Source organism: Pagrus pagrus, assembly GCF_965226575.1.
Source record: "Pagrus pagrus genome assembly, chromosome: 2".
NCBI classification, from domain to species: domain Eukaryota; kingdom Metazoa; phylum Chordata; class Actinopteri; order Spariformes; family Sparidae; genus Pagrus; species Pagrus pagrus.
In genome coordinates this window covers 11,058,164-11,083,484 of record NC_140186.1, presented here as the reverse complement: position 1 = coordinate 11,083,484, position 25,321 = coordinate 11,058,164, and the positions used below count along the sequence as shown (strand labels likewise).

The 25,321-nt window shown below is 40.2% G+C and overlaps 1 protein-coding gene across 1 annotated transcript; it reads left to right on the top strand.

The window, feature by feature from the left end:
* The first annotated feature begins 431 nt into the window (after positions 1 to 431).
* Positions 432 to 2,938, top strand: lsm6 (LSM6 homolog, U6 small nuclear RNA and mRNA degradation associated). The gene is made up of 4 exons (XM_084340922.1): positions 432 to 506; positions 945 to 1,050; positions 1,155 to 1,268; positions 2,748 to 2,938. The coding sequence occupies exons 2-4, from the start codon at positions 957 to 959 to the stop codon at positions 2,780 to 2,782; spliced, it is 243 nt and encodes an 80-aa protein (XP_084197048.1). The 5' UTR covers positions 432 to 506; positions 945 to 956; the 3' UTR covers positions 2,783 to 2,938.
* The last annotated feature ends 22,383 nt before the right edge of the window (positions 2,939 to 25,321 follow it).

Genomic DNA, 25,321 nt, shown 5'->3' with positions numbered 1-25,321 from the left:
AGAGTTGACAGCCTCTTATGGAGAAAACTGATTTAACTCCAAATTTAGATCGACAATGTGGTATTTTACAGTTGCCATTCACCATGCTCCTTGTTACTCTGTTACTGTCTCTGAGGCTCTGGGGCTAGACTATTGATAAATCTGAACATTAATTTGAGAAAACAGAAATGTGCAAAGCTCTCAAAGCTAAGTAGATTGTATCTTCTAGTATCTTTATCCATTACTTTCAGGGCCTGATTATGTAAAGATGTAATGTGTCTGATTGTGGACGGTGATGTGATTTGTCTTAAACATAGTTACACATGTCAAACTCTCGAACCAAAACATATCTGCAGAGTTTTGCCTCTGTAACAGCCTCTCTAGTTTTGATGGATGTCACTTCACACTGTCTACACCAATGCGCTTTTCAGATGTTTGTCCCCACTCAGACACCGTATAGTAAAACGCCTCTGATTGGTCGGTCTGCGTTCCATGCCCTAACACAGTCGTTTGGACAACGTCTACGGTAAGTGAAATGCTAACAAACATATAGCTACTAATACGCTTAAAAAGGCAAACTTCTGCATGTGCAGTGCAGTCTGTTTCGATCCCATTAAACGTATACAGTGTACGTACACGATAACGACCCTCTCAGACCATTAAGAGCAAGCTTATTCATTGAAGAGTTGGCAGTTAGCGAGTTAGCTAGCTAGCAGCTAATGCTACTTGTCCACACAGTGTTAACTTAAGACACTTATTGTTTACTGCATTAGTGTTTGTTCATACCAGAGACGTTACCACGTGCTACTTTGGGAAATACTTACGGTACATAAATCCTAACTGTCAGATGTCTCGTATAAATCACACCAAGCACGAGTAAGCTATCAGGTACGATGCTAATGTAGCTAATTCAAGAAAACTGCGACCATAACATGAAGCCTACTGTTTTTCTTCACCCCTTTCAGAGCACAGTCAAGATGAGTTTGAGAAAGCAAACCCCGAGTGACTTTCTGAAGCAGATAATTGGGAGACCTGTGGTCGTCAAACTGAACTCAGGTGTCGATTACAGAGGTAAGCCAATTCAGCCTGCATGTCAACCTATCCACTCTTGTGTGATTTTTATAACTGTATCAGCCAAAACACGTGCATGTTTATACTGTGTTGTCTGTGTACAGGTGTCCTGGCCTGCCTGGATGGTTACATGAACATTGCCATAGAGCAGACTGAAGAGTATGTCAATGGGCAGCTCAAGAATAAGTATGGAGATGCTTTTCTCAGAGGAAACAATGGTAAGATTCCCGCAATTACAGGTATATCTCCAATTTATAGACATTTTTGTATGCGTGTATGTGTACAGAAGTTTTTTTATTTTATTTACAAGCCTAGATGAGGAACTTGGGGTCCAGGGTCCTGAGTAAGTTTTGCAGCCATCGACTCATTAGTAAGGTTTAACTGTCTACAAGAGGAAAGCAGAGTTACAAGGAATATTGGGTAGACTTGCAGAGACAGGAAAATCAAGTCTGACAATTATGTGTTTAAATTGGCAAAGTGCAATGTCTGAATATTACTTTTTTTTTTTTTTTTACTTTAGTGTAGGTTTTTTTAAATTAGCTCAATCTAAGGATCTTTGCAGGCTAAGATATGCAAGGAACATTTTGTTTAATAGAAATGAAGAAATTAAATTAAACATTGTATTTGGGTGTTTTTCAGTCTTAGGGTTAGTTTAGCTTAAAAAGTATGAACTATCCCTTTTTAAATGTATGAAAAATGCTTTGCCGTGGAATATTGATTATGTGGGAAGCTTAAAGCACCCGACATTGGGAGCTCGCTTTCTTTTTTCTTTGTTTCAGCCGTTTCTGCTGTCAATCTTTGATGAGTAAAGGAATACAGAGTGTTTCATAAGTGCTGTATTTAGCATTACAGTCAGAACCTTTGCTTAAAGAATCTGTTTTATTTTTTTTTTTAAACGTTAGTTCCTATCTTCATCTTTCTGTCTACATTTTCCTTACACCGGCCATGTATCATATTTGCTGTGTGATTCCCTCTCGAATGTGAGTCATGCTGGCTGGTGGAGTTCTCAGTGTGATAAAAGGCCCAACAGAGATGGGGCTATTTTAGTCAAAACAGAGCAGGATGATAAAAATAGATTTACATAAAAGTAACAATTGGTTTTCCTGACTGCTTTTCTATACAGTCTGCAGCCTTACACCTCTTCCTCAAATGACTCCAACAAAACAAGTATACAATTTATCTTAAGGATGAGAAATGTGACATGAGAATGAGATGATTGGGTTTATTTGAGGTCCACCATCGGTGGTAAAGGACGGGGTGACTGGAAACAGCATTGAGCCTCGAGAGTCAGCTGTAAAGAACATTGTGTTCACAAGCCATCTGTCAATTCCATATAAATGCACCACTGCATTAGACTATTTTACTTGGGTCAACTGTATTTACACAAACAACACACTGTAAATGTTGTTTGAGTTATGGTGACAAATCAGTGACTAACCAGCCTTTTTACTGCTCTTTTCCATGTTCTCCTGTTTATCACCTAACACCTAATTCCTTCAGTGTTTTTTAAGGTTTATATCTCTATTCCCAGCAATTTACTTATTATTGCACTGTCTCCCTTAAATATGTGGATCAAAATAAAGAAATTGTGTCTTTTTTATTTCAGATTTGTCTACAGAGATGTGCCTGTGTTGCTCAGTAAAACTACAGACTTTAATGTTTGTTTCTTCTTTATTTTCCTCTCTCTCTCTCCACAGTCCTGTACATCAGCACCCAGAAGAGGAAAGTGTAGCGAAGATCATTCCATTGTTTAATTTTTATTTTCCAGTGTTTGTTATGTCAGTGGACAACTGCCAGATGTTTTTTGGTTCTGTAAACTCTGAAGTCCTGAAGAATGCTTGTTTTTGTAAAAATGGAATAAGTTAATAAATGCTGAGTTTTGATTCAAGTCTGATTTGGTGCATATTATTTACACTTTTTTGGTGTAAACATCACAAGGGATTACAACAAACTATGTTTTGTGTGCATGTAAATGTGGAGTTTGAAGTAACAGCATTTCATTTCATTTTGAGAAAGATTGTCATTCTTATGTGGAGATGCAGTTCATGTTTTAATATCTTGTGATTTAATTCTTGAATATATCAGGCTTCACTGCCAGTGGGATCGTAACAGTGGAATAAAGATGGGCATTTTTTTGGCTAAATCATTCAAAGTTTATCCCCAGAGCAAAGCAAATCTACCACCGTTTCACCACAAGGCTTAAAAAGGATTAGAACATAATTTTGCAATTTGTCAGTACCAATGTGCTAATTTTGTAATTGATCTTGATACAACTTGCCTGCAGAAACCCATTACTGAGTTGCCTGTGTACAAATGTACTCATCTTTCTGCATTTACTTTATATAATAAGTAATTAGATGAGCGACTGTTTCACATAAAGAAGAAACTATTCCTTTCTTTTTTTTTTAAATCCCCATTTATTTTTAGCACGCTTGTTTTCAAATTGAACACGAGCAATGTTACTGAAAGCATTCCCATCGCTCTATATGATGACTCCACTTAATAACTATACTGGAGTGTTTGCTTCAATACACTAATGTACCTGCATCTAAACATAGCTGGTATCCAGTAGATTAAATCACAGAGCCTGTGACTGCATGATGGAGTACCCATACATACTAAAGTAACTTGTTGCTTGTTTTAATGCAGCCTTATGGCACAGTATATACCTGTGCAAGAAAATTCTTCACTTTCCGGGCATTTAAATATCCATTACTGACTGACACAGAGAGAGTGTGACTGCAGGACCAATCTATAAATGGTGCCACCTGCAGGCTACGTCAGGCTGCATTAACATGTAAACAGATCCGTCAGATCAACCCCCCACTGCCCTCTGCAGCAGACGTCCATGTTTTAGTGCTTCTAAATGTCTCAGAACACAGCTCACCTTTTGTCATCTGTGACTGCACATAGATGCTCTTTGTTCATACGCCTGGCTTTGGATTGGATTGGATTGGATCGGCTCTTGCCCTATGTAAATGAATGCTGCGGCATATGCAAGGAATTGGAAGTTTATTCCATTTCGGTGTGGCCTGTGGTAATTTAGCAGATGAGTTCAAAAGTGGCATCACCTCATTACGCTAAGATAAGAACGCTATAAATATATGATTCATTAGGCTCTTAATGAGAAATGCTGTAGTGTGGAGGCAGTGAGGGGAATTCTTTGCCTTCCAAGGGTGGATTTTTGAGAGCCTTGTTTTCCAACCTGTACATGCGCACTCTGGCCCCTGGAAGGAGACAAAAGGCTGCCAAGGTCAGGCCCGACTTGAGAATGAAGGACGCGTTATTGATCAAACTCTGCCGAGCTGCAGCTGTGGAGAGGGAATGTTGGGGGGTGGGGGGGTGGGGGGGGATTGAGCTGCAACACAGACACACGGAGGCAGACATAGGCACTGAGTGATGTGTACACAGAAAGGCATTCTACACAGTGCAATACACAAAGAATCATTATGGCACCTAGTGAGGGTTAGGGGAGGCAAATATTTACCTACTGGAATCATAACTGAGCCGCTGGCTGTGTGGCCTCACAGGGAACCCAATTAATACAATTCACACAAATGACCCAGTGGCAGACAACATGCTATTGAACCGGGCGCATCTATAAAAAAAAAAAAACTGAGCTGATGCAGTCACTTTTTCATTTTGCATGTGCATGTCCTTGTCAACATCAGAGTATTGATTTAAGCCTCACAAACTCACATTTTGTCCTTTGGATCATTGAAACAATGAGCATGATGAGTGTGAAAAAGAATCATCTTTTTATTTCACGTAGTTTGTTCCAAGATGCCCCCCCCCCCCTTCTCTGGCGTAGTTTGTTCAGGACACTGGTCCTCCCCCGTCACCCCATCAAAGCAGACTGGCTTCAGGGGCTGGCGGAGGATGCTGCAGTGGCTCAGCGTTGACGTACGGAGGTGAGTGATGGAGGGGAGAGGACAAAGGAGGATAGAATAGGTGACAGCCTTGTTATGTAGGAGAAAAAAGCAACGGGGAGACTCAAGTCTTACAGCACCACCAGCTGCCAGAGCTACAAAACTACAGTAGAGTCACAGGAGGGGAGGGAGGGAAAGTGGAGTATGACTTTGACCCTGACTGATCACTGCAGCATGACTGTCTAGCCTTTTCACAAGGGATCAAAGGATGACAAGGACAACCTGAAAATCAGTGTTTCTTTTTTTTTTCCCTCCAATGTTTGGCTGTAACATGTGCGTAGTTGGACAAGGACAAATGTCTGTCTTCTTCTATGCAAATCTATTCAGTGTGGGTCTTTTCATGTGAATGGTTTTGCCAGGGTTGATGGAGAGTCTGCCATACACCTGGAACATTCAAGTGATTTTTATTTTCCCCGTTTTCTTTGTTTTTTTAAAATCTTGCTGCACATATTCAGCAACATCAAGGTGAATTATGCATTTTAAACACATGCATCGTGTGTGTGTGTGTGTGCATAGATATAACAATGCACCACAATAATGTGGTGAATGTATGAATGTAGAGAAAATATCAAAAACACCTTAAATGCAGCAGAAAAAACACCACAAATTACAGCCTCATAGCCTACTATTAGACTTTATCATCACCTTTTTGACTCAGGCTAACAAAACAAAATAAACAGCGTTCCATTATACTCACTGTATCCACTGCCTGTATGTGTAGATGTAAGCAACAACTTGCCTCTGCATGTGTAAAGAGACCTCCCTCCTCGCTGTGTATTTGGATCCGTGCTGTCCTGTGTGAACTTGACCAGCTTTAACCTCTGCCTGACAGCCTGTCATGTGTTTAGGATGTAAATGATGGCGGTGACCTCCCACACTGTGTCTCTGCTCTCACATTCCACGGGCTGGGTCAGAGGTCCTGTGAGGTTAGCGCAGAATAAACAAACACCTCAGAAAGAGCGTAACAATGGCAGCGTAATGTTGAAAACAGCTGCTACTGATTAATACACTGAACGCTTCTTGTTTATCTATTAGTCCAGTAATCAGCTATGGCTATCACCCGCAAAATATATCAGGATGAAGAGTGTTAGTTCTGGCGTCTGGATCCAGAAGGCTCCCTCCTTATCTTCAGCCCAGAGTAAGATATTGGCAACATTGCTAGAAACTACGGATATGTTCAATTTGTACATTTCATACAAATCATATCAGCATTTCTGCAATATGTATGTATGATGTTCAGATTACAGGTGTATGAGCTGATTTGGGGTCTGAACTGGGTCTTTTTAAGGAGACGTCAGGACATTTTCAAGTTGTTTGTGGCAACAAAAACGTATATTTTTAACAAGTGCTTAAGACATTTTCGGGCTGTCTTTGTGGTGACAAAATTAGATATTTTTGATGAGATGTTCGGAAATTTTCCAGCCGTGTTCGTGGCGACTAAACCAGATATTTTTAAGGAGACTTAGGAACATTCTCAAGCTGCCATTGGGACAACGAACCCAGATACTTTTCACAAGTCCTCAGGACATTTACAAGCCATGTTGGTGTAGATTAAACTTTGGTATTTTTAACAAAACCTAGGGACATTTTCCAGCCGTGTTTGTGGTGATGAAACCCAAAATTTTTTAACAAGATGTGAAGGCATTTTCACGCCTCGTTTGTGGCGATTATACCAGGTATCTTAAAGAGATGTCGGGAAATGTTCCAGCCTCGTTTGTTGCCACTAAAGCAGGTTTTTTAAAGAGATTTTGGGATATTTTCAAGCTGTGTTTGTGGCGATGAAACCGGATATTTTTAAGGAGATGTCAGAACATTTTCAAGCCATCTGTGTGGTGACAAAAGTGAATATTTTTAACATGATGTTGGGACATTTTCCAGCTGTGTTGCAGCGACAAACCAGATCTTTTCATGTAGGCCTTGGGATATTTTCCAGTCATGTTTGTGGCGACTAAACTGTGTATTTTTAAGACAACGTAATCGTAATCCTTTCAACATATTTGTGATTGTCAGAACCGTACAATGCCAACATGTATTCTATTGATCGAGTTGTTGCATTTCAGTAACCCAAATCCAAGTTCAACTCTGATGGTTGTTGTGATCCTAATTGAGTGTGCTAGGCTGTGCTGCTCTGCAACCCCTAGGCTCTTTATTTAGCCCTGAGGACAGCCAACCTTGGCCAGAAATGTGACCCTTGACCGTCTTATCTGGAAGAAGCTATTCCCAGCATGAACAGGGGCTTCTGTGATTTATCTTGGCTTGAAATGGCAGCATGATGCAGATGGTGAGGTTAGGAGAGCATAAGTAGGTACCCTTCAGGAGGCCAGAGAGCAGCAAACTCACAGAGCATTCATGTGTTGCACAGTCTCTAACGCTATGAACAGCAGCAGACTTAAAGGCTACAGCCAGGAAAAGTCTTGCATGGAACAGTAACGTGGTCCACGTGAGTCCTTCAACTTTGACCTCCACAAGGCTCTCCAGCTGTCCCACAGCAGCAGGATCTATTTTGGAAACGCACTTGCTTGAAATCTCTTACTAGATAATAACCATATTGTATTATTGACCATGACCTGACCCACTTAGACCACAATAAGCTGGATGGACGGATGTGAATACAAAGCACGTCATCACTATTCGACTCAACAGGCAACAGTTGTTTTGTTGATTCGATATTTTGTGTTACTGACGTGTGTTAATTAACTTTTTCATACAAAAGAGCTGTGGCTTCAGGACTGAGGTGAAGCGTGGCAGCCTTGATCAACTTCATCTTTACTCTTAATTTGGCTTTTTTTTTTATATAAATATTTTACTTTAATTTGCTAATTAAATGGGTATTGAGGTTATTTTCTTTATGTATGTTTGATTTTGTGAAAGAGGCTCTCTTACGCAGCTGCAGACTGGGACTGAAGTCAAAAATTAATTAACAAAAATAAAGACCGCTGCTCCTTACTTTTACATTTGAAAGCCAAAACATTTACTGCAGTAATAAACAATACTAAACTTTCAAGGTGCTTCGCAAATTAAATACCATACTATATAGGTGCAAAGATAGCAATCCAAGAACATTTTAAAAAGCATCATTACAGAAAAAGCCATAAAAATAGAGGCTTGCTGACAACTCAAATCACTAGAGTAAATGTTGGTAATGTACCGTTCTGCATCTTTATGTTTCTTTGGGTTTCATTTTTAAATTTTATGTTGTGACAATGCTGTGCATATGATCTGGTTAGGTTTAGGCACAAAACATGACGTTGTTAGGGTTAGGAAAAGATCATGTTTTGGCTTAAAATACCTGCTTTCATCACCACAAACATGGCTTGAGACGTCCCAACTACCTGTCAAAGATCTGCTTTTTATCGCCTCAAGCATGGCTGGAAATTGTCCTGAGGTTTCCTTAAAAATATCCCGTGGTTTCACACGTATAAATATTGAAACAGAGTCTTAAGTCGTGGTCACTGGCTTGGCAGCCTTTTCGCTTAACTCCACCACCATCTCCTCTCTTCCAGATGTGAAAGTCAGGTCATAAATGTTATGTGAACCTGACAGGACACCTAACGTAGAAAAATGTCAATATGGTACGTAGCCTATGGCAGGTACGATCGGTGGTTTGCAGAAACATTTTGTGCCAACATTTTACTTGGCGACTAGGCTGTTCATGAAGTGGTCAAAAATTGGAGAAATGAAACAAACTGAGTCTCCATCTGCCGATGAAGGTTATACGATAAGATCAAACACCCCAGAACAGCTACTACAGGGACCTTGAGGTGAGATTGTTTTGCCAACTGCTGGTTCCGAGGTTGAAAATGAACTTTGAAACTCAACATTGCAGCAGACATGGATGCAAAGTCCTCTAAGTGCTCAGTAAAAATGAAAATATGAACAATTATAGATGTATGACTGATTCAGATCATGCAACAAGCTCCAGAAGAGTGACTAAACTGACCTTGAGGTGAGATATGTTTGTAGAATTCATGTCTCAGGCTTTTCCTAGTAAAAAAAACAAAACAATAACAGAGGAACGGCAGGGTCAAGCAGGCGGCGCATAGCCATGCTGCTTAATTATTTAATTATTTGGCCTAACCAATGCGAGGACTATGTCGTGACTTTGCAATTTGCTTTGACAAGATTTAAAAACTTGACTTGGATTTCGCTGAAACACTTAAAAACATCTTTATATCCTAAAGTTCAATTCAAAAACCTTCTCAACCTGAAAGACACATGTGCTTGTGACATAGTAATCACATTAAGAAAGCGTCTGTTAACATGTAATAAACCTGCTGTAAAATCTAAATATGTGGAATCATCAAATCGAAGGTTGTTGAAGCTTATTGAACGGCCGACTTGGGGCCTCATCTCACAAAATACTATATTTAAGAATGAGGTCATCAGCACTTGTGAGCAATAATTAGTAAATATGAAGTAAACAGCCCGTGTCAAAGAGCCACTTTCAATCGCCTTTTTGCTCCACAATGGCTATTGTTTGTCAGCCAAGTCTCACTACTATGCACATGAGATTTGCATGAAATACAAACTAACCCTGCACTCAGGCAATTAGCCTCCATTACACTGGCGTTCCAATTGCCAATTTGTCTGCCATGCAAGGTAATCCGGAGTGTTGCTGGCAAGCGCCCAAAATGGTAATAATGGTATTGCAAGAGTCTTTTGTTGTTGTTTCCTCTCAGACTAACGGCCACAGGCGGCTGGTGTGTCACTGGATGAAATGTTGAGGAAGTGGAAATGTTTGCACGGCAGTCAGGAGTCAAGACATGAACCTTTGCCCTTGAACAGTGCGGTCCAAACGCCTTTTGGCTGCAGCTTTTTTCAGGATTTGGTCTGACTGTGTCTCACTGAGCTATTCAGGATTGGTCTTGTGTCTTGTTATGTTGTTGTGTTTTTGGTCTTGTTCTGAGGCAGTGGAGGCATTGCTACTTATTTCAAATGTTGCATAGGACGGTCAAACAAGACAAACAACAATAATCAATATATATATAACAATGGATCAAATTACTTTATGATAATGTGTATGTGAAAAGTCCTGCTTGTAGGGGCCAGCTCGTACATAAAATATCACCCTAGAGTTTCAGCTCATTGTTTTGGTTTAAAAGGTCCAATCTGCAGGATTTAGGGGCATATAGTGGTGTAGTTGTAGATTGCCACAAACTGAATACACCTCACACCATCTTCGCCTACGGTAACCACTCAAAATGCGAAAAAGGCCCTCTCCTGAGCCAGTGTTTGTCTGCTGTAGCAACATACTCCTGGACTCCAGGGAAGAGAACCTGCTCCCTCTGATATAAAAGGCTAATTCCAAGGTAACTAAAACACAATAATTAATTAGTTAGTTTCAGCCTGCACAGTGGTCCTTTAAGGCAAAATCCAGTCGCCAGGATAAATGTTGGCAATGTACATTTTTGCAAAACCACTAATATGATTTTTTTTTCCTTTACTTTGCAACTTCAACTACATTCAATATATTCAATTTCATCCTGTGACAATGCAATGCCTGTGCTATGGTCGCCACAATCGCAGCTGGAGCTGTCGCAAGGTCTCGTTAAAAACACTTGGTTTTGTCACACGAACACAGCTACACATGTTCCAGCTTCCCTTTAAAAATATCTGCTTTTTGCTGCCACAAATGCAGTGTCACACTGACCGCTGTTGAAACGCTCTCTCACACCTACACCTCCACCTACAGACATGACAGTTAGGTCATAAACATGTAATGTGAAAGTGAGATCAATACAGTTCATGTCCTATGACATGTACAATTGTGAGCCTATCAGTGGTTTGCAGGAATGTTAAGTGCCAACATTTTATCCTGGGTGACTGTGCTCTTAGGGTCAACAAGCTTATCGTTTTGGTTGACTGTCACTGCTCTCATCAGTGTTGTTTCCAGCCACAGCAGGCAGTTGTTTTAGTTAGCGACTGGTTGATGATCATAAGGGAACATTAAGCAGTAAAAAGGCAAATATTTGGAGCTGGTTACGGGTGAAACATAACCAAAGGGAGCGTGAATATTGGACTTTTGATACATCAGGTGGCCAGAAACATGACTCCAAATGAAAACTAACATTGGTACATATAGACTTGATGTATTAATGGTCTATCAACTTAAAGTGAGACGTCAAAGGTACCAAGTAATTTTTTGTAGTGGAGTGTTGAGGATGAGTTCAGGAGTCTGACTGAGAAAAGAAGCTGCATCGTAGTCCGGATGTACGGCAGCAGATACTTTCGCCAGACGCCAGCAGGGTGAACAGACTTTGGCTGGGGTGGGTGTTTTGTCTTGTTATGCTAACAGCCTGAAACTGCTCTGACGTGACCCGGAAATCAGTTAAAGGGTGATGTTGTTCTTGTGCAACTTATAACTTTTTGTTGGGAGCTTTGGCCATCCTTTCTATTGATTAGGCTAACACTGTATTCCCCCAAGTTAATCACTGAAAGCTGGAAATCTAGCGACAGGTTCTCTAGTCGAACTTAAAGGGTCAATATGTAAGATAAGACCACCTGTTGAATTCATACTCAAAACAAATGGGGGGTAGCATATCGCTAGAGTAACTGCTAACTGCGACTGTAGCTGTCGTTAGCGAGTTAGCTCAGTTAGCCGTGCAGCTTGCAGTCCAACATGGGAGTTTGGAGAACTGGGGGAGTGTCGGTGTTTAACTTTAGACCAGGACTGGTCGGGGATAGCTGGTAAGCGTGATAACTTCAGTTTATCTTTGCAACACAACACACAGACGTCATAATGTCAGAACTGTTTTTCACAGAAAAGAGAAGAAAAACAAGAGAGAGAAAACAAAAGTGAAAGAGAATTATTACTTAAACTATCGTTATGGTTTACGGAGCCCACTTGGTTCATCACTGACCGACTGCATGTTTCAATGTTCACAGTGTTCTCGTGCAGTGAGGAATCATTACCAACGTTTTGGGTGTTTAATTTCAGGGCCAAGCTGTTAAAAGTAGTTTAAATCTGCTCACTTCTTTACAACCTGACTGCTCGTCTGAACGCTTGTGCTTCTTGCCCTCAGTGTGCCCTGACGCCAGCGATCATTTTGGGGAATTTTATTGTACCTAATAGAATTATGAAAACTTTTAAAATGAAGCCCCGGTTGTTTTAAACTGGAATTATCCTTCAATGGATCTGCTTTGACAGTTAATACTGTTAAGCCCATTATACCAGCCTTTTATAATTAACCACTTGATTCTTCCCATGTCGTGGCATTCGCTCTCGGCTGCTTTGAAGATCTTCGTGATGGCCGACCGTGCTCGCCACAGCGGAATGCCTCTGTATGTGTGCGTAGTTTCACTGTGTGTGACCACGGTTATAGAGAGAAGCTCAGTGGTTTGACTCGCTGCACTCAGAGTGCCTGTGATATTGCTCAAGGGTAAAGCCCGACAGAAGAGTTATGACTTTAGCCCGTCTCCGGCCATCAGGGAGGTCATAAGGAGGCTACAGTCGCACAGAATCAACCACACGTACACACACACACATTTACCTAACACTCAGGAACACACACTAAGCTACCTAATCTATCACAAACACACACGTGCACGATTGCACACGCTCTGATGCTGGACTAGGGCCAGTAGAAGAGTCAGGGCACTGTCATAAACACAATTACAGCCTTTTAGTCTTGGGTCTGTCTGTTTGTGTGTGTGTGTGTGTATGTGTGTGTGAGAAAGACAGATAGCGAGAGAGAATGTATGTGAACATTTGCGTCACAACATATTATGAGGCAGACAAGGCAGAGCATCTCTCACATCGAGATATGATTTCCCGTGCTGCGCGGCGCAGGAACAAGAGGCCATTAAATTCAATGTGACACTCCCCAGGTTAGCCACTGATGCTTTTTACGTGGGCGTGTCACTTTGAGAGTTTTTAACGACCGTCAGGCAAAGTGGAGAGGGGATGCTTTTCAGCACACACACACACACACACACACACACACAGGAGCAGCTTTTATAGGGAAGGCATCTGATGGCGTGCCAAAAGTGAAAGGGCACTGCTTTTAACTGTGCATACGAACAGGAACTTTAAACATCTTTTGACACAGTGTTTCTCTGCTTATTGTGTAAGGAAAGCTTGCGTAGCCTTCAGTTAAATATCTAAGGTGATGTTTTGGATATTTGCATGTTATCTGGGCCGTGACAGTCCCTCAGCTGCTGTACTGTAGTGCTCTCAGATCTGCATTTTCGAGGCCATATCTAAGCCCCTTGTGCCCTCTTGTGGCAGATCTCGGCGGTGATTCCACTCGCGAGCCAGCCACTCAGCCCTCTTGTTCCTTATTTTAATTGACCTGGATTTGTTCCTTTGCTTTGCTGTAATGAAAAAGCGAGAGGTGCCTCGAGACTGAAAATCCTGTCAGCTTCGCCCTGCAGCAATTCCCACAACCCAAAACTGGGTCCCCTTTACAAGATCTACTGTTTGAAGCTGAGCAGAAATAAAAAATTTAAAAGACCTGGGTGCTTCAATGCCTTGCGATGAATAATTAAGAAATATGCATTTCCAGATAATGGAGAAGGGAATTTTAATACATTTGGATGTAAATTCATAGAAGAAACACTTTGGCATATATTTGTGTGGGGCTTGTACATGACTTTGTCTTGTATCCTTATTTCTCTGTGTAAAGAGATGGTAAAATATTCATCCGGGCGTTTCACACTGAGTTTGCCTTTATGTTAGACACAGAGAATGAGCAGGATCACTTTTTAAAAAACAGAAACCTGTACAAATGGGACATGTGCTCATTTGGGTCCTGCACTAAAAAAAGAATACGAACACCACCAATCGGATACATATACATATTAATGCTGTCTGAGGCTGGTATTATCAATACGAGGCAATCAATATTCTACATTATGAACAAGGTCATTCAATCGAAAACATGCCGGATTAAACATTAAAGAGGAATTAAATTTGTTTCAGAAAGAGATAAAAATCAAACTTTGTAATTAATAGATTATACAATGATTTAATAGACACAGAGGCCTTCCATGAATATATAAAACACTATATAAATATACAAAACACTGCATACATGTGAGATTAAACACAATCATCCCTGCGATAAGAAGATAACGGAGCTTCTCTTGTCTTAACCACTGAAATCCTGCTGTCCGATTAAAATAAAGCCAAAAATTATACATTTAAAAATGCGTAAATCAGAAGAATTTAGTCAGTCATACCTGTCACCACCTCCGTCTGACAGAGTTATGCCAGACCACATAAAAGGAATATTTGAGGATGAATTCTCCCTCGCTGCTCCTTTGGCTTTTTTTCTTTCTCCTGTTGTCATTACAGAGACTAGCTTACAACTCCCTGTGCAGTTATGAATCATAGACCATGGGCCTGTTTGATTTTACACTTGATGACTCATCAGAGGTTTAACTCTTCACATTAAAGCCTGGTGACAATTTTATAGCCTCCATACTGGAAGACGAGTGAATAAGTTGTGCCGTGCTACAACAGAAACCTCTCTGTCTTCATAACTCATCTCCTGCGATGGCAAGAGCTCGATTGAATCATCTTTGCTCGGGGCTGGGAGCAGAAAGCCTGGCAAGGCTGGGGCTAAGGTGTGTGTGTGTGTGTGTGTGCACGTGCGTGATATTTGTTGTGTGTTTGCGTGTGTGTTTGAATGAATGTTCGTCCTAATTAAGCATCAGCAGCTTCTTGGACCAGGGGGAGGCAAGACTTCACAGCCATTAAATCAGGACAATGCTTTTTGTGTCACTGGTGCTGGCGTAAGTCGCCCTGCCTCCCCTCCTTCTCCTTGCATCTCTTCTCTCTCCCTACCCTCCCACCTCCTCACCCTCCGTCAGTCTCGCAGCTGCCATGCAGCCTAGGGCTCCAAAAATAAACGATGGCTTCCCAAGTGCATGGTCAAGGCCAGGCAAGTTGGCAAGGCCGTGGCTCCTTCGAGATCTGTAGCAGTGTCTTCTTACTGGCACGCCCTCTAGTGGTGGATTGTGTTAACTACAACTACACTCCTGGAGGTACAGACATGCAAAATACAAAATACTAGAAATACTGTTAATATAATGCAGTCCAACACAAAAAACAACTGCTGGTAACATTTCGGAAATTACCATTATTAATAAGTGGTATATTTACAGTAAATTAAACTTTAATTAATAGCTATTTCACTGTTAACTGACAAGTAAATGCTTTATAACCATTTATTTAAGTGGAAACAGACAACTTTCTCACCTCCATAGTGTTTTCAAGTGGTGTTATTGTTGCCACCGCTGCTGCAAAGACAAATGTGTAGATTTCTGTTAACCTTCAGAGTAACAACTACCAACAACACAGACTTTATTCAATCATTTAGTCAATAATGGAGACGTGAAAGCAGATAGAAATGGTGCCCGGCTGCCAGTCTGACTGGATCACTAGCCAGCCGCATTTTTGTACATTTCCTGCCCGGTGCCTGGCAAAATAGCCTAGTGAAAGCGAAGTTTGTAGATTTGATGACCATTATAAAATTGCAACTGATGTTTATAAACCTTTACGATTGTTTAATAAATGGCTTAGCATTTCGTTGGTTGTTAAACATTAAGTAACTATTGACTAAGTTTAACTTTAAATTTTACATTTATGAAGGATGGTTATTAAAAAGTGTTACCCATCTGCTTCATTGTTGAACCAAAGCTTCTCTGACACAGAGTCGACAAAAAGGTTTTGGGATTTCACTCCCTTTAGAGGTATTTGTTTGTCTGTCTGCAGGATTACGCAAAAACTACTGAACCAATTTCCACAAAACTTGGATGGAGGATGTGTCTTGACCCCACTGACCTTTGATGCTGATCTGGATAAAGAGACGACTTTCTTTAACATTGCAAGATATTTTAATTTTCATTCATTTCTCAGTGAATAATATTTTTTTTTTAAAAGTGGCGTATTTAGGTGGCTGGTTTCTATGAACGAGTACTGATGCAGAATCTATAATTCTTCCGCAACATAATTGAGGTTATGACTCCATCTGCACAGGTTTGTTGTCCTAGTGGTTGGCTTTTACAGATCTGGTGATCTTAAATTATGGTTAAGCAGTTATGAGTGCTTTAGAAATTAGAGTGATACAGAGCAACTGAGTTTGATATCGGATTAAACTTGATTGACTTAAAGGGGAGAGTTGGGTGTTGGCGGAGGTATGCACTCTACTGAGTTTGATTCTCGTTATTTTTGTTGTTCATGTATTTAAATGTGAATGCGGGTTTGAAGATGAAGGTACATATATGTAATAATATATATATGTAATACATATATGTTTCTCTGAAATAATTGTTTAACATTTTTACTCATGATTTTATTATGTGTAATTATTCTTTCCCTTGTGAACCACTCAGGTTTTACTATATAAATAAACTTAAAAACATTAAAGTCTTGTACTGTACAGTCTTCATGTTATTGCGTCCCTTCAGCTTTGCAACTCTGTAAATGGACACTCAACCTTTCTTTAACGTGTCATTTAGAGATAAAGTGTACAGTATAAGGGCTTTGATCTCTAGTTTACACACTGGATGTCAGATCCCATCAGATTAAAAAAAACATAGTGTCTTTATCTGACCCTTTCCTATCAGACTTGTAAGCTGGTGGTTGGCATCATTTTTTTTTTTTTCTATCTTGATAAAAGCAAAGTGTACGAGCAGAGAGTCTTCCCATCTGCTCTCTTCATCCAAGGTCTCACTGGGTGACAGGGAAGTGGAAGTGAGGGCGCTGAAAAGTCAAAGTGGGTCAGTTTGGAGGAGAATACAGGCTCAGGCTTATAGTCACTCTCAGGAAGAGGTAAGGTCAGAAAAGGACCAGTCTGTGTGGAGGAGATACAGAAAGAGAGAGTATTTAAATCATTTGTCCAGCCACACACATCCACAACATACAGTATGTAACTCAAGACTAGAGATGAAATGACTGTGTTTAGCAGAAAACTAAACATTTGCTGACTCCAGTTTCCAGGTGTTTAGATCTGCTTCTTATCTCTGTTTTTAATGATCGTAGATTTAAAAATGTTTAGGTTTGGGACTGTTGTTAGGACGAAAACTAGACATTTGAAGGTATCAGATTGAGATTTTCTGACACTTAATACACCAAATAATTCAGTGTTTTCTCTCACATACTTGGCAGAAGGTCTGTGGGTTCCCCCCCGAAGAAAAAAAATACATTTTTCAATAAAAAAATGCCCACAATGACTTTATCTTCTTAGAAAACTAGGCTGCCTCGGTGTCATTCAGCACACTGTAGAGCTAGTGTACAAATCCACTACAAATCTACAAATGAAGTGTAGATTTGAGAACAAACTTTCTAAGATTGTGTCAATGGAAAGCAAAAATAGTGGTTAAAGCTGAAAAAAGCCTTTGACTCCACTTTTAGCCGAAAGGACAAGGACGAAGGAGAGGACAATCCTCCTAAGTCTCTTCTTCTGCCAGTTTGAGCCTTTGAGCTCCGGGAGGCGCTGCAGAGCCCCTCTGGCAACTAAATCTGTATTTAAGATGTTGTTTATTCAAGGTGCCATAAATATTCTTAACCTTAATAAAGTGCCTGATGAGATTTGACTACAGGGATGATATGAACTGTTTTAATGTGTAATGTGTTTTTACTAACTGCTTCTTTGTTTTTATGTTGTCGTTTCCTTTATTCGGTCAGCCTAAGACACATTTCCAACCTGGTGGACAATACATTTTTGTTCTATTCTACTCTATTTTAAAAACATGCCATTTCACATCATTTTGGACCATTACTGTTACCACATCCGTGCACAAAAAGGTGAAAAACTAGAGCAGATAATGAATAAACAACAACCTAAAAGCTCAACGATAAAACTTGCTAAAGAAGTCCACCAGGGGCCACGACCATTCGATCTGGAAAAGGTCATTTAGTTTTGATGCTCTCCACATTCATTCAGCTTAGGTGGCACACAAATGGCTTAAGTATATATAACAAGTTTCCCTCTGAAGGACATTGCTACTGGCAATTTCTGTCCAAAGCTAACTGAACCTCACGTCATATTAGTATAATTCAAAGACTGTTAAACTTAAAGGTAGCATCAGTAGGATTTGTCCGATCTGTTCGTAAACGCACCAGAAAGATAGTTGATTGTTGAGTCTCATTCCCAGGACGTCAAATACAGATATTTTGGGTCCTTTGCCGTGCATGATACCTTCCAATAGGTTGAAATCAGTCTTTTGTTCTGGGAAGTTGGCGTGCAATGAGGCTAAATAACAATAATTGATAATTCCCCTCAAATGCATTAAGACAAAAGTAATGAACCTATTTTGAAAAAATAGAAATTTCAGATATTTGTGTTAAAATGTAGGCAGCAAAAGTAAAAACTGGTCAGAAAAAATAATACTCAAGAAAAGTACAGATACCCTGCAATCATCAGACTAAGTGACAATGACAATGATTATTAGCTGCAGCATTACTTCATACAATCACTCCTGGATGCCCATGCTGCGGATATAAAACAGTGTCGACAAAATTACAGAAACATTTTAGAAGATGATAAAAGTCAACGCAACAACAACACAAGCTCAAAAATACCGCCGAGTTGAAACAAAGTTAAAGTCTTTGATGCAGTCTCAGCATTCTTGTTGCATGGGTGTTCATATTATTCTGTCCTCACGCTGCAAAGTTATTCCTCATCGTAGGCAACAAAACCATCTGATGCACCGACGATATAACACAAGGAGATGAATGCAAACATGAAAATAAAATATACAACAGAAAAATGTCATTCTTGTGTCAGAATAAGCGTGCGAACATAAACACACACACACAGACACACGCAGCCTCATCTGCCCTCCATCAAACCTCAGCACACTGTCGCCGCTCTCTGTGCTCTCGAGTGGATGGAGTGGCTCAGAGGCAAGTCCTTTGGTCTGGTATTAATTTTACATACCCTAAGAAGGCCATATATATCTTTTATCCATTTAATTAGTTCTGCTGTCTCTAAGTTGGTCAGATCTATTTTACACTCGGCGGTATGGGCTGGTCCAGTCAGTCATGGAATTCATCAAATATATGCATTGCATCTCTGAGGACTATTCAGGCTTTAATACATATTCAATGTGTGAGTTATTGTTGTCAAAGGCAGACGCACTGAACCGCAGTTCAGAGGATTGAGAGCAATTGAACTCGCATGTCTGTACAGCCCGTTATTGACTTTGGCATCCAACATTATGAATAATGGCTTTGTCTATTTAAAAACAAATAAATGTTCATAGACGCAGACCAGTGCGAAGAGCCCGAGGCGCTTTAGCTTGAATACTTTCTGCAGCACAATTCGGGACATGTGTTCCTTGATGAAATGCAATCAAAAACATCTCAATAGATGATTTATTCATTTTAACAAAATTTATACAAGTTTTATAGATGTTTTCCTTTATCTGCTTTGTGTGATGCCTCTGTAAAAAAGGGAGAGTGGTGCACCAGTGGGTGGACCGGGTGTCCACTAGGGGTCAGGCTGACACTAAACATTCAGCACCTGCTGCGTGTGGTGGAATAACTCCACACATGCTGAGATGTTTGAACAGTGCGAGACAATGTAAGGCCAGATGACTTGAGAAAAAACATCCGCATTAATGATGATTAGAAAAAGCGTTCATTTGGATCAAAACACATTCAATTAATATGAAAAGCCACAAATTAGCATGCTGTATGTAAGTATATATTTTTAATGTAGAAACTGTTTAAAACTTCTGAATTATTTTGTGGCGATAAATGTTACATAAAGACAAAGCCGATAAAGACGTGGAGACAAAAGACATGTTTATGTTCAACACGGTTACATCTAATAAGAACCAGCATTAATTAATGGTAAATTTATAGTTAACTGAACTTTAGTTAATAGTTATTTAACTGTTAACAATGAAATGCTTTACATAAAATGTACTCAGCAATTGTAGAGATCTATAAACATCAGTTGCAACTTTATTATGTCCATTCAAATAATGTTTATAGATGAACTACACAATATTTATTAACCAATTACAAATGATAACTTCACAACATTACATGTAACAATTGCCTAATAAATGGTTCATAAAACATTTTATTGCTTGTTAACTAACTGGATGTTTAAAAACAACTATACATTTCCCATTTTTAATAACAGTTATTATGAAGTGTTACCAATATTTTTAAGTAAAATCCTTGTATGACTGATCATAGAACAGAAGGCTGTTGTATGTATGTATTGTTGTATTTTCACACGATGTTGAACTTTTAATAAATCAGATCTTAAATAGACTCTGCATTTTTCCAGAGTACTGGAGTACTATTAGCATTACTACCCAGACACGACCTTAAGGTATATCCTATAAAATATTGCCAGATGTTATTTACGATATGCTCTTTTTCTAACGCTCCCCATGGCTATAATCACATATGCAAACCGAAGGAGCAACATTTTCATCATTAGTACGAATATATTCAAGAATGTCAGCGTTGCTGAAAAAAGGTCAGGTGAAATAAGGTGAAACAAAAAAAAACCCCACTATATCAGATAATAGTTATATAACTTTACATTCCCAGTTGAACTTTAAACTATATCTGGTCCTGACAGCACTGCCATTCAAGATTTTTTTTTTTTATTAAAAAGACATATAACTGTCATAAAAAATAGACATTTTTTCCGTAAATGCAAATGTAGTCTCAAATCTAAAATATGAATACACTGAATTTACAATGCTCCTTTACATTCCTGCATCACATTTCGGTGAAACTTCACCTCCTGGCTCGAACTGTCTTGGTAACTTTTCCTCCAATTTGTAGTTTTCTTTCTATTGTGGAAATGTTGAATTCTGTAGGTAAAGTGTGTGGACAACCTCAGTGAATACTCCACAGTGTCTGCGCCAACAGTGATGTTTATTGCAGTATTTAAAAGGCTCTTTGTTCCAGAGAACAGGGAAAAAATGGTAAGTTTTTTATTTGTGATTGTACAAAAAACAAGCATATTAAAATGTACTGAAGATACTTCTGTTTGAACAAAATAGTCAGATTTCTTAGGGCCTTTTATGTTATCATGTAAAATGGAAAGTGATGGATATTCAGAATAAGTTGGTATTTAAAATGCATACTTATTTCTTATATCTATACCTATTCATACTACCTTTAAATGAAGAAGAGCACGGACAGAATTTGGGCTACCAATTCATAATAACCATCATAAATTGAAACTGTAGTTAAAAGCCGTTTCACTGTTGAAAATGAAATACTTTATAAACTATTTATTTAGCAGATGTAAAGGTTTATAAACAACAGTTTCATCCAAATAGTGTTTATAAATGAACTACACAGTATTTGTTAACATCGGTTGCAATTTTAAGACAAATAGCTGCTAATCAATAGAGCATTTTATTGTTTGTTGACAGTGAAATAACTATTAACTATTAACTAGTTAAACTAAGTTTAATTAACCATACATTTACCATTTACTAATGATGGTTAACATTAAGTGTTACCGAATTCGGTACATTATTATATTATTTGTCTCAACGACAGGATATTCTTAATAATGTGATTTTTAAGATTTAATACATAATAAAAAAAGACAGAACAGGGCACAAAATATTAAGGAGTATAGAGCAAAAGAGCAAACAAACCAGAAGTTAATCAGAAGTAGAAGCAATTAAAGTTTCTTCGCCTCGCTGAGTGACTCGGGCACTTTATGTTTTCTTGAGGATGACAATGTTCCTGTCAAAAAACTGCATGAATCTCCACCCTGCTCCACTTATTTCTTCACACTCTCACATGTTAGAAAACAAGAATATGTTTGTGTGAGTCCTGTTGAAATATGTGTTGTGTACTGCAGGGTGCTCCTGCTAACACACAACATAGTGGGAGCAGCTCCAGCATGGTGGAGTCTTTAACAAGCTGTCAGGGGCCATAACATTGTTCTCCTGCAACAGTTAACACAGCACACCGGGCAGCTCCAGGTAGTGACACCCTCAGTGCACTACACTGTGGTCCACAAACACACACACACACACACACACACACATATATAAAACTATGTCTGCACTGACTCCCGCTCGCATTCTCACTTCTGGCTCCATACACACCAAAGCACCTTAATAGGTGGCAGTGTTCTTGCTTAATGGAAGTGCAGAGAGAGTTCTGCTGCTGAGGTAGATAGGGCCCTCTGGGCAAAAACACATTAACCTATTTGGAGGGCGTGAATTCTAGATGGTGTTATTAGCAGAGAGTCTGAGCACCTTGAGCTGAGCTGCTCTAATACTCAGTGTGAGTTTGTGTTTGGATGTCGGCGAGAGAGAGAAGAGGGGGGAGAGGAGGAGAGAGAATTCTTTCAGTCGAGTGTCTCAGACCGGAGTGAAGGTCTTTGCACGATCCGTCTCTGCAGTGTGAATCAGCAGGTTGGAGCAAAAGCTGGACTTCCTGCACTGAGGGGTTGATTTGCCCTTTGGCAGCCTCACAACAAGTCAATGCAGCGCTGGAGCTGTGCACTAAAACACAAAAGACTGGCAAAAGAAGCAGCCATTTGAGTTTTGACAGAAACATGGAGCAAATGAAAAAAACTTCGGAGTCAGCTCGACAACAAGCTAAGTTGTCGTGCATGTTAATAAAAAAGCTATAAAATGACTTGACTGTCACTGCCACAGCTACGTACTCAATTTTGCACTAAATGCTTTGAAAAAAGGGGGCAATTATGCTTATGCCATCCACCAGTTCTATCCAATTAGCCAATTAAAGCTAATTACAGTTTTAGCTTTGGCACAAGGGTTTTCATAATTAACCATTTATCAAATCTCCACCCTCTTTCTCTCCAGAAGACACCCAGGCTGCAGCGCAGACGAGGCTGCCTCCTGCTCCGCCAGAAGTCCATCTTCAAGCCCCAGGGGAGTGAAGCTGCATCACATTCCCAGCATTACCTTGCTATGCCTGTAAATTCATTTTATTTGACCTCTTTTAACAGGATATGTTAATTAAATATCACTAAATAATTATTTTATACACACTAGCAGCCTGGCTATAGAGTGTATGACTCTGACCATGCCTGTATAAATTCATCGGGGTGACCACAGGGTCAGCAGGGCTTCCAACCTGTCCTGTTCCTCTCCGCCATGCACCGCACTCTCACCCCTATTGTACTACTGCATTATCTACTTTTAGTTGGATTCTCCAGTTTCACAGTGTAAGTGAATTTCGTCGACTTGTGCATTATTAAAGGGGCAGAAATTATTTATCTAATATTCATTATTTATATTTATACAAGGAGCTTGTCCGCAGGGAGCAGGTCTCATTTTCAGCCTCATATTTTGTAAACAGGCAGTCACAGAAGCGACAGTTCTTCTGATTTAAAGAGACAGGCCTGCTTATGGAGAATGATGGCTTCCTTGAATTCAAATGGAAAGGTGATCAATTTTTAATATTTTCTTCATGCGGCATTTGCATTGACTCATTCTCGGATTCTGCCGCCGCTCTGCCTTTCAAATGGACAATGAGGGCAGACAGGTGAGCTTGAAGTGGAAAAAGGAAAAAAAAAAAAAAGGGCCAGCCATCTGTGCTGCAGCCACCTGAAAACTGGACAACAACTCAGGCAGAGGAAGGGTTTATTTTGCTTTTTGCTTTAGGAAACTAATGGAGAGGTCGCTAGGAAGAGAGCAACTGTTAAATTGTTCTATCCTGACCTTAATAATAATCATTGATACGTCATTAAGTCGATTCATCTCGATGACAACCAAATCTTCTTTCTTTGAGTTGTGGAAAGCCACAATGTGTCCACAAATATCCCAAAAAACCAACAGCCTGAGCCGCAAACTCAAATTCTGGTAAAGTTCTCTGCTGAGAACTCGCTGGAGGCCTCCGCATTAAAAAAGCAGCGTTTCAGTCGGACGGGATTGTAACATTGAGTATGCGTCCTTCCATGTTAACACCACACTGTAGACAGACTGAAGGGATGGCGAGGCTAGACAACCAAGTGCGTGTTTGTTAGCCCGAGTGTGTGTGCCCGCACCTCCACCACCGCCGCGTCTGAGTAGCTTTAAGTACGAACAAAATCGCTTTTCAAAGGGAATAATGTAGAACAACATCATGTCAACTTTAGGATATATTTATATATTTCTTTGGGCCAGCATTAATTTTAAAGCAGCATTTTAAAGTTGAGGAAAAGGGAATGCTTGCGCTCGAACCGAGACGAAACATGAGACACGGGGAGCAGTTATGCAAATGAATGAAATAAATGTCAGAATGGCAGTGAAGAATTGATGAGGACAGAGAGCGCTTGTCTTGGTTGCGAGGGAAGTGGATGACTGAGAGGACAAGTGACGTTCATTTTCAAAGGAAAGTTTCACGCCGCTATCATGGCAGCCATTGTGACTCGGAGATAAATTTTAATGGCCCACTCTGACGATTCTGTGTCACTCTCCCTCTTCCTTTTTCTTTCTTTCTTTTCTTTTCTTTTTTTTTTTTTTGGTGAGTACTATCTCCTCTCCCAATCTTGCTGCGATGACATCCGAACAGACACATGTGCATGTGGTGCGCCAGGACCCAGAAAGCCTGTGCACATGGAAAAGAAAGATGGGGGGAAAAAGTCTGCATAAAAGATTCATCACAAATGTCTCTAATCCACTACTGCATTGTCAAGGAGATGTTATAAAGCACACATTGTAAATGGATTCTTCCCTCACTGACTTAAGTCATTTCTGCAGAGGGATGGGGGAGTGGAGCCGAGGCGACAGGGTGCATCCTTGTGTGGCACCAGACAAGTACATAGTGTGAGCAGATGAGCAGCACTCTCTGGGACTGCATTACTACCTGTCCCCAGTGCTGCACTGCCTGTGAGCCCGACTCTAATGTACAAGCCGGCCACATTCCCCTTGTCAAGGCCTTGACGTGCACGTCAAAAATTACCCAACCTAAAGTGACAGCCCCCTTTTCTTCCCATCTCTGCAGCCCGGCCCGCTCTCCAACCTGCTGGAAGAGTGCTTTGAAAGCCAAGACTGCCAGTGCCACTCTACAGCGGCAGGCACTTTATTTATTCCTCACCGCAGGCAACGGGAGGTAAAACAATATGGATGGCACTGTGGAAGCTCATAATATTAGCTTTGGCTGTGGGCACTCGGCCATAAATATCGCACTGCCTCGCGGAGAATATGATTGGAGCCACTTGAAGTATCAAGATTTTGAGCAAAGGTCTGAAAAAAATGAGGGAAGCGGGGTGTCACTACCTTTCTTTCATCTCTTATCAAATCACCCTTCAGCTCCTCCATCCTCCCAGCGCAAAGTGACATAAGTCTCTCATGCTTTTAGTGGCACTTTGAAAAATAAGACCTCACTGAAGCAAAAATAATCACTCTTTTCAACACTTCACTTCATCTGGCGATGCTCTTCACTC